Source organism: Cynoglossus semilaevis, chromosome 11 (assembly GCF_000523025.1).
Source record: "Cynoglossus semilaevis isolate Cse_v1.0 chromosome 11, Cse_v1.0, whole genome shotgun sequence".
Lineage (NCBI taxonomy): Eukaryota > Metazoa > Chordata > Actinopteri > Pleuronectiformes > Cynoglossidae > Cynoglossus > Cynoglossus semilaevis.
In genome coordinates, this window is record NC_024317.1 from 6,485,977 (window position 1) to 6,495,422 (window position 9,446).

A 9,446-nucleotide genomic window follows, 5' to 3' on the forward strand; every position below is an offset into this window, starting at 1 on the left:
GATGCTTGATAATTTCTTTCTGAAATCAAAAATGAGTCTTAAATCATGAAGAGGTCAGGTGGCCAGTGTGAGTTCTATGTGTGCCTTTTGTTATTTCCCTTTTTGATGCTCAGCCCCCTGTTTTGAACAAATAACAACCTGAAAGATACACACTTTCATTCTGACCCTAACACAGTCCCCCCTATCCTTCCCTGTCCTCCCCTCCTTCCAGGGTTCCTGCACACCCCTGATGGTGGCCACCCTTCACCCACCCTCAGCAGGCATAGCCCCCCAGTATTCTCTGCCCTTGGGGCTGAGTACTGGTATGGGTCGCCCCACTCTCCTGGAACACACAGCCACAGTGCTGGTAAAGCTAATGGACGGCGTCCCTGAAGAAATCCATGCACATGCATTCTCATTTTACCACTAACAAGGCCATTTCTCTACTGCCCCACATCTCTTCATGCTTCTGCAGTTTTCCCTCTACACCCGTGCCACATTTCTATGAGAGTAGATTTTCTCACTCCATCCAAATTTTGAAATGCATCTTCCTTACATGATGTGGTTGTCATAATCACACTTCCTCAGTGTTCCCATTCCCATTTGTACCATAGAAATTAAAAGGGACATTTTCAGGCATTTCTGGCTGACGCAGTTCCCCTCAACAGGCACAGAGACACCGTCATTCTCTCCCTCACAGCCTTTTTCCCATAGGTGTGCTGATGGCATGCAGCGCATGTGCTGCCAAGATCGTCTGTGCTTTGCTTGCAGCTTCTCTGATTTACAGCAGTCGCAGCAACAACAACAGTTCACTAAAATACATTTTCTTCAGACTGACTCTGACATCTTTTATTTCAGCCCCAGAACTTGTGGCATGCCCTTTTCCAAGACAGCAGACAGTTTGGTCTCCGTTGACTAATCTCTCAATTTTTTTTTTCTTTCTAACAGGCACTATTTTTGTACACCTTTCTTTACCCTTTTCTTTTTACAGTGTCACATTGTCTGTGCTTTGCATGAAATCCTCTCATAGATTTGTCTTAGTGCTATGCTATAATAAGAGAATGGCTTCAGAAACTTGCTCGCCTCCTTAGCCTTATGCTTTTGCTTATAGCAGAGATTGCCCCATTGTTTGGCCTCTGTGTTTTCAGTCCTTGACTACGTTTTTCAGCATGGCTCAGTTTGTCTGGCCCATTCCAGCAATCAAATCATCTTTGGATTTCTAAAATCCCTCTTCCTTTATGTTACATGCGCTAAATTGTTAGTGTCTTTTTTTTCAGCAGGCTTGGCCCACTGGCACCCAGCAGATCCTCATACCATCATCATGGCAACAGGTCCCAGGTGTAGCTATCCACAGCTCTGCCCACCAGACAAATGTGGCTGGGTCTCCTCTCGAACCACATAACTCAGAAGCTGCCCCACAGCAGGGACAGAGCTGGAGGTCAGTTAATTTGTCTTGATTGTACAAATTGATTGTGTGTGAGGGACGTTTGAGCAGGATACCCTGGCGTTTGAATATTAAGCCCAGTTCTGTGATGTGTTGGTGCAAGAGTGTTGTCTTACACCAATCGTTTTGTTTTGGACTTTTAAAAGGAGCGCAACCCAAGCCAGGACTCAGCAAGAGAGGAAGAAGGTAAAGGGGAGACGAGGAGAAAATAGAAACAGGTAATTGTCTGTTTTTGCCCTTGTTTTTCAATTAAGCACAGCATAAGAATAACTTCAGTTTAATAATTATTAGTAACATAAATATTCACATATTCCCTTGACTCTGGTGGAGTCTGGACAAACACAAAGTAATTGCTAATGCAAAAGGGCTTCTTTGCAGTAAGTAGCTTAACTGAGCCAGTCTTCATGTATGAGTTTTATGTTTAATTTTATTAAATTAAATTACAAATTGAAATGTTAGTTTTCTACAATGTCCTTTGACCTTCCAGTATTTGCAGTCCTGCAGTAACATTTTGTTTTCACTTTTATTCACCATTCAGTGTTGTCTTGATGTTGTGTTTTTAGGGGTGTCTCCACCACAACACTCAGCAGTAGAAGTGTGACCCCATCTGCTTCCACCACTGTGTTGTCCCAGCCAATCATCATCTCTGACACACCCAGTCCAGCGGTCAGCATCATCACGATTCACAGTGACACTGACACAGAAGATGAGCGCAAGTTTCATCCAGCCAGGTAAAAAAAGAAATCAACAACCATCCTGTGTTAAAAAAGAAAAAGACACTTTTTCTTTTTTAACAAAATTTGTCTGTCCATTGTTAGAATTCTTTCTATCGTGACAAGGATTTTAGTCCAATAAATGGACCACAGTTAGTTTAACTATGACCATTGTTGTTGTTTTTTATTTTATCTTTGATGTTTTTGGTCTTATTTCTTGATTTAGTTGATCTAAAAACTCACTTTGTGTCTCCACACAGTGTCAGTCTGAGCCAGCGCACTAATGTAATCAGCTGCGTGACAGTGCATGACTCTGACTCGTCCACTGCAAGCCCCCTGACACCTCTGCCTCGCACACTTAATACTGCAAGTACCATGTCCTCGCGCCAAGTCAAGTCCCTGGCAGTGGTGGCACCTTCAGTGAAATCCCAGGGCTCTGAGAGAGCAGCAGCTTCACATGCACGCTTGGATACTGGTAGGATTCACTTGTCTGCTAGTAGTAAATTGTTATTCTGGAGGTAAAAGCATTATGTGTCTTTAACAAAGCCCAACCTGTAATCCACAGTCAACTACATAAAGCCTAAAAGGTCCAACCGACAGCCTTGCAATTCAGGGGAGAGCCTGGATCCTCATAGGCTGATGCCCAGTCAGTCGCACCCTTTAAACCTCAGCCAGGTAAGGCTTCTGTGGTGGCTGTTTTTTTTTACTGTTGGTTGCCATTTAATTGTTTGATTAATGTTAATTAAATAATCCTTTACATCCTAAACTGCACAACAGGCAAAGCTGTGAATTTGATGTTGAAATGACTTAAGTTCACAGCTGATAAACTGACTGATGTTTTAACTAGGGCTGTCCTTATATTACAATATTTACATTTTTGAGTACTAATATCATAGGGTTGCTGGCTCTGAATGTTTTCAAGTACAAGCATTTGTATGAAGTATCAGACTTATAACGGTATAGCTATTGTTGTAATATAAATTTTCCTTAAGTGAAAAAATGAAAACATCAAAACAAAGTCGTGACAGTAGATAAAACTTAAGTACGAAAAAACATCCTAATGCCCCAGAATATTTACAACAGTTAAAATTTCAGCCTTGTAAAGTGCTTGTAGCCTTAAAGTGTTGAAAATGTCAGAAGCAAATACTTGTCTGACCTAAAAGTCTTAATTTAGCAGAAAAAGATGTAGTTAGATAACCGCACCAGGAACTAAAACCATGAGTTTGACATGGAGCAGAGGTGAAAGGACATTGTTGAGCAAGATCTGAGATTCTTCTCCCGCCACTCTGTTCACACACTGACTCAGCAAGATGTTTACTTACTTTGAGGGTGCAGTGGAAGCAAAAGGTCATTTCTGTCAGACGTTGACATATGTTTGACAAATAGCTGTTTGCACTCATACTTTATAGTAATTGTTGAATTTAATTAGTGTGTTACCTAATCCCGTGTCATGACTGTGTGTCTCTTTATCTACATCATGTGCAGCCAGTGGTCTCTTCATCTCAGGAGCGTTTAGGAGTGTCCCACAGTGATTCATCTCTGCGCCGCCAGCAAACGTTCCCTCAGGCCGTCTCTGCCTCTCAGTACAGTTTCCCAGAGGTCTCAGCGTTGACGTCTGCCTCGGCCGCTGGCTCCAGTCTGTATACGTACCCAGCCTCCAGCGCCCTTTCCTCGGCTTCTCAGGCTATGGAGCAACTGCTGGGCCGTGGTCACGGCGGCCATGGACACTCCCCCTCTGCTTATGTAGCAACATACACCTCCAGTGCTTCTACCAGGAGGGACTCGGCCAGTCGCAGGGATTCGGTCAGCAATCTGCTGCACGGCCTCCCCACAGCCTACCAGCATCAGTTTGCAACCGGTTCTCCCTACGTGAGTTTGACACCTCGGGCCGAGGCTTACAGTGGCTACCAGCTGAGTCCCAGGAGGCTGGCACAGTATCCGTACCTATAGAGACAGAATCTGCTTCCCCACACACTGTCACCAATGGACTGTTAACTGTATTTCTTATAGAATAACCAATAATCACTTACCGTTTGCTGCTTTTTGTCCACACGGTAGAATCTAACTTCCAGCTGTGGACTGTTTTGAGTGTTTTTGAAACGTCTTTTTGGTATTATTTGATATTATGCGTAGTTAATTTCCCCCCTCTCCAACATATTGTTAATGCCCCGGTTTTATCCCTCTTTTATCCAGGTGTACAATTATTGTTTTGTGTTACATGTATTTTACATCTTGAGAGGAGGGGTTTGTGTGTGAAGAGAGAATTTTCTCCTGTCACAAAGTTGTAACAACACTTAAAGCTTAACCAAGTTGGAAGAAAGGAAAACTTCAAATCGTTGTTTTAAAGTTTTACACTAATTTAGTGAGGTCCTCTGGTTTTAGAAAATATATTACTGTGTGTATGATTAATCTTGTCTGTTTACTCACATTTATGTCTTTGACTGTTTTAAATTATGTTTCTTCACGTTGAGGTAGGAAGAGAAGTGTCAATGCTGTTAACTAAGAGAAAGACATGGTCAGATCTGTGATGGATTCATGTTAATTTAAGTGCACATGTGATATGTAGTGATGTTTAGACAGGTATAACCATGTCCTTTTAAAAGAGTATCTGTATCAACTAAGTCTTGAATGTATTTATGAAGTATAGAGACAGTGGCTTCAGAGGAATGACTTAATCCTTTTCGTTTTAACACCTTTTTCCCCCAGTTTAGCTTATTATATATGAACTGATTACACATACACAAATATTGTGAAACCTGGTAGTCTTGACCTGCTCATATTACAATTTAGAAATGATAGGTTTGTTGTTGTTTTTTAATTAAACAACATACAACTTTGGATACACCTGTAATGATTTTGACATGAATTTCCCACACTGTTGAACACTTTTGATTAATGTATTTCTATAGAAACAGCTATGCCCACTTGTGGCCAGTCTGGAAAAGTCGCAACACCATTTAATCAAAAACAAATGTTTTCCACAATCAGACAGTGACGTAAAAGTGACAAATTAACATTTTGTCTGAATCGCACCAGACTTCTTCTCATGTGTGTATGTTTGGCTGGAGAAAGTAAGTATTTGTGTGGCTTTAAGTTCTTTTTTTTATTATTTTAAGTGAATTCTTCCGAGCAGTGTTGGCATCAGATTTGTGTTGTAACGTCTTTAAATATTTTACTGTATTTTATGCTAATATAGTGTAGTTTGAGACTTTGTTTGGTCGAGGTAAATCAGGGAAAAGGTCTCAGCTCAACAATCCACCACCACCACCACTGTTTTCAATAAAGTTTCTCACAAATTTACAGAACACTTCTGTGCTTCATTTCAGGTTCTGCTTGGAAATGTTTTCATTTCAAACTAAATTTAAGGAGAGACACCTTGGGACCAACATGGACAGTTCTCAAGTACCTGAGCTAAAAATGCTGGGATTTAGAAGGGTATGTAATCCACCCAGATTTGCAAATACAAAAACATAATCTAAACTTTTTTCTAAACTTTCTTAAAAAGAATTCTTAAAAAGAATTCTAAAAAAAATCTAAATCCTAATTTCGCATACCATGTTAGTCAAAAGTTTTTCAAAAAAATGTTTTCTGCATATTTTTCATCAAATTAGAGCATTTTGAAAAATAAATTTGGGTGGAATGTTTTGGCAAAATCCTAATTTTGCATGTCATGTTGGTTAAAACTTGATAATGTAAATTTTGAGAAAAAAATGTCCAAACATTTTCATCAGTCTTTTACAATCTGAGCATATGACACACAAAAATAGAATTTTAGCACAAAACTAAAAAAAAAGAAGTACAACTTTTGACCAATACGACATGCCAAACTTGGATTTTTCCAAATATTTACAAATAAAAAAAAATAAAAAAATGTAATGCTGTAATTTGATGAGAAACAAGCAGAAATTATATAAAACATGAAGTTTGTTTTTTCAAAGACTCAAGAAAATCTTTCAACTTTAGACCAACATGACATGTGAAATTAGGATTTTGTCAAAAAAATTCAAAAAAGAAAATGTTATCTTTTCTGCATGTTTCTCATCAGAATATCTTCTTTTTCTTTCGGCTTTGTCCCTTTTTCAGGGGTTGCCACAGCAAATCATTGATTTCCATCTCTCCCTGTTCTCTGTATCTTCTACTCTGACTCCAACTACCTGCATGTCCTCCCTCACTGCATCCATATATCTCCTCTTTGGCCTTCCTCTCTTTCTCCTACCTGGTAGCTCCATCTCTAACATTCTTCTACCAATGTATCCACTGTCCCTCCTCTGCACATGTCCAAACCATCTCAATCTGGCTTCTCTAGCTTTTTCTCCAAACCTTCCTGTCTGTGTTGTCCCTCTAATGACCTCATTCCTGACCCTGTCCATTCTTGTCACTCCTAAAGAGAATCTTAGCATCTTTAACTCTGCCACCTCCAGCTCCTCCTCCTGTCTTCTGCCTATTGCTACTGTCTCTAAACCATACATCATGGCTGGTCTCACCACTGTCCTGTAAACCTTTCCCTTCACCTTAGCTGACACTCTTCTGCCACCGATCACTCCTGACACTTTTCTCCAGCTGTTCCATCCTGCCTGTACTCTATTCTTCACCTCTCTTCCACAGTCTCCGCTGCTCTGAACAGTTGATCCTAAGTACCTAAACTCCTGCACCTTCACCACCTCTGCTCCTTGTAGCCTCACTATTTCACTGTTCTGCCTTTCGTTTACACACATGTACTCTGTCTTGCTGCGACTGACCTTCATTCCTCTTCTTTCTAGTGCAAACCTCCACCTCTCTAGGTTCTCTTCTAGCTGCTGCCTACTCTCACTACAGATCACAATGTCATCTGCAAACATCATAGTCCATGGGGACTCCTGTCTGACCTCATCTGTCAATCTGTCCATCACCACAGCAAACAAGAAGGGGCTCAGGGCCGATCCTTGATGTAGTCCCACCTCCACTTTGAAGTCTTCTGTCCTCCCAACAGCGCACCTCACTACTGTTGTACTATTCTCATACATGTCCTGCACCAAACTAACATACTTCTCTGCCACTCCTGACTTCCTCATACAAAACCACAATTCCTCCCTTGGCACTTTGTCATATGCCTTTTCTAGATCTACAAATACACAATGCAGCTCCTTCTGACCTTCCCTGTACTTCTCCATCAACATCCTCAAGGCAAATATTGCATCTGTGGTACTCTTCCTAGGCATGAAACCATACTGTTGTTCACAAATCTCCACTTCCTGCCTCAACCTAGCTTCAACTACTCGTTCCCAAATCTTCATTGTATGGCTCATCAACTTTATCCCTCTGTAGTTGTTACAACTCTGTGCATCACCCTTCTTATGAATTGGCACCAGAACACTTTTTCTCCACTCATCAGGCATCTTGCCAGTCTCTAAAATTCTGTTAAACAAACCAGTCAGGAAATTTACTGCCACTTCTCCTAAACACTTCCATACTTCCACTGGTATGTCATCAGGACCAACTGACTTTCCACTCTTCATCCTCTTCAGGGCTTTTCTAACTTCATCCTTTCTAACCTGATCTACCTTCTTCCTACTAGTCTCTGGCTCCTCGTTTCTACTTTCCCTTTCATTTTCCTCATTTAACAACTCCTCAAAGTATTCCTTCCATCTTCTCAGCACACTTTCCTCACTTGTGATCACATTCCCCTCTCTGTCCTTAATCAACCTCACCTGCTGCACATCCTTCCCAGCTTGATTTCTCTGTCTCGCCAATCTATACAACTCCTTTTCTCCTTCCTTTGTTTCCAAACTCTCATACAACTCCTCATATGCCTTTTGTTTGGCCTTGGCCACTTCCCTCTTCACCTCCCTTGTCCTCTCTTTGTACTCCAGTCTGTTCTCTTCTGTTCTGTCACTGTCCCATCTCTTCTTCGCTAATCTCTTTCTCTGCACACTCTCCTGGATCTCCTCATTCCACCACCAGGTCTCTTTGTCCTCCTTTCTCTGCCCAGAGGACATACCTAGCACCTTCCTACCTGTCTCCCTCATCACTGCAGCTGTAGTCTCCCAATCATCTGGGAATATCTCAACACTACCCAGAACTGCCCTTACTTCCTTCCTGAAGTCTTCACAACATGTCTCTTTCCTTAGTTTCCACCACTTGATCTTCTGCTCTGTCTTCACTCTCTTCCTTTTTGTCACCTCCATCGTCATTTTACACACTACCATCCGATGTTGTTTGGCTACACTCTCACCTGCCACCACCTTACAGTCTCTAATCTCCCTCAGATTACATCTTCTACATAGAATATAATCTATCTGTGTGGACCTGCCTCCACTCTTGTAAGTCACCCTATGTTCCTCTTTCTTTTGGAAATATGTGTTTACCACAGCCATTTCCATTCTCTTTGCAAAATCTACCACTGCCTGTCCTTCTACGTTTCTCTCCCTAACACCAAACCTGCCTATCACTTCCTCATCTCCTCTGTTCCCTTCCCCTACATGACCATTTAGGTCTGCTCCAATCACCACTCTCTCTCTCCTGGGGATACTCTCTACCATCCAATCTAGCTCCTTCCAGAACTTCTCCTTTTCTTCCAACTCACAGCCCACCTGTGGGGCATAACCACTAACAACATTAATCATCTCTCCTTCTACTTCTACCTTCACACACATCAACCTGTCTGACTCTCTTTTCACCTCTACCACATTTCTTACATATTCTTCCTTTAGGATCACCCCTACTCCATTTCTCTTCCCATCTGAACCATGATAAAACAGTTTGTAGCCTCCTCCAATGTTTCTAGCCTTACTGCCCTTCCACCTGGTCTCCTGCACACACAAAATATCTACTCTTCTTCTCTCCATCACATCAGCTATTTCTCTACTTTTCCCTGTCATTGTACCTACATTCAAAGTTCCAAACTTCAGACTAACACTTCTATTCTTCATCTTTTCTCTTTTTCTCCTAACCAAACGCCCTCCTCTTCTTCTCTGTCTCTGACTCTGTTTCTCATCAGAATATAGCGTTTTGAAACTGAAATTTTTGCTGAAAAAACATTTTATGGAATTTTTCAGCAAAATCCTGACATGGTCAGATGTTGAAAAATTGATAAAAATGTTTGAAAAAAATATTTTCAAAATTTTATGTTTTTTACACATTTCACATCAAAATTTAGCATTTTGAAAATTTTTTTGGAAAGTATTTTAGAATTTTTTCATCATATTTTGATGAAATTCTTTGAAAAAAACGTTTTCAAAATGGTATCTTTTCTGCACGTTTCTCATCAATATTTAGCATTTTGAAAACATTTTTGGAAAAAAGACTGGAATTTTTCAGCAAAATCATGACTT

General features: G+C 40.9%; 1 protein-coding gene across 4 annotated transcripts in view; it reads left to right on the forward strand.

Moving 5' to 3' along the window:
* hipk1b (homeodomain interacting protein kinase 1b) overlaps positions 1 to 5,436 on the forward strand; it is a 12,297-nt gene extending 6,861 nt beyond the window's left edge. The window contains exons 12-18 of one of the 4 annotated variants that reach the window (XM_008320214.3): positions 212 to 346; positions 1,257 to 1,417; positions 1,570 to 1,641; positions 1,987 to 2,154; positions 2,397 to 2,611; positions 2,702 to 2,811; positions 3,622 to 5,436. In XM_008320214.3, the coding sequence (XP_008318436.1) occupies positions 212 to 346; positions 1,257 to 1,417; positions 1,570 to 1,641; positions 1,987 to 2,154; positions 2,397 to 2,611; positions 2,702 to 2,811; positions 3,622 to 4,086 (1,326 nt within the window). In that variant the 3' untranslated portion in view covers positions 4,087 to 5,436. The remainder of the gene's footprint in view (positions 1 to 211; positions 347 to 1,256; positions 1,418 to 1,569; positions 1,642 to 1,986; positions 2,155 to 2,396; positions 2,612 to 2,701; positions 2,812 to 3,621) is intronic. The other 3 variants (XM_008320215.3, XM_017036739.2, XM_008320216.3) reach the window with 3 other exon arrangements.
* Positions 5,437 to 9,446: the final 4,010 nt, after the last annotated feature.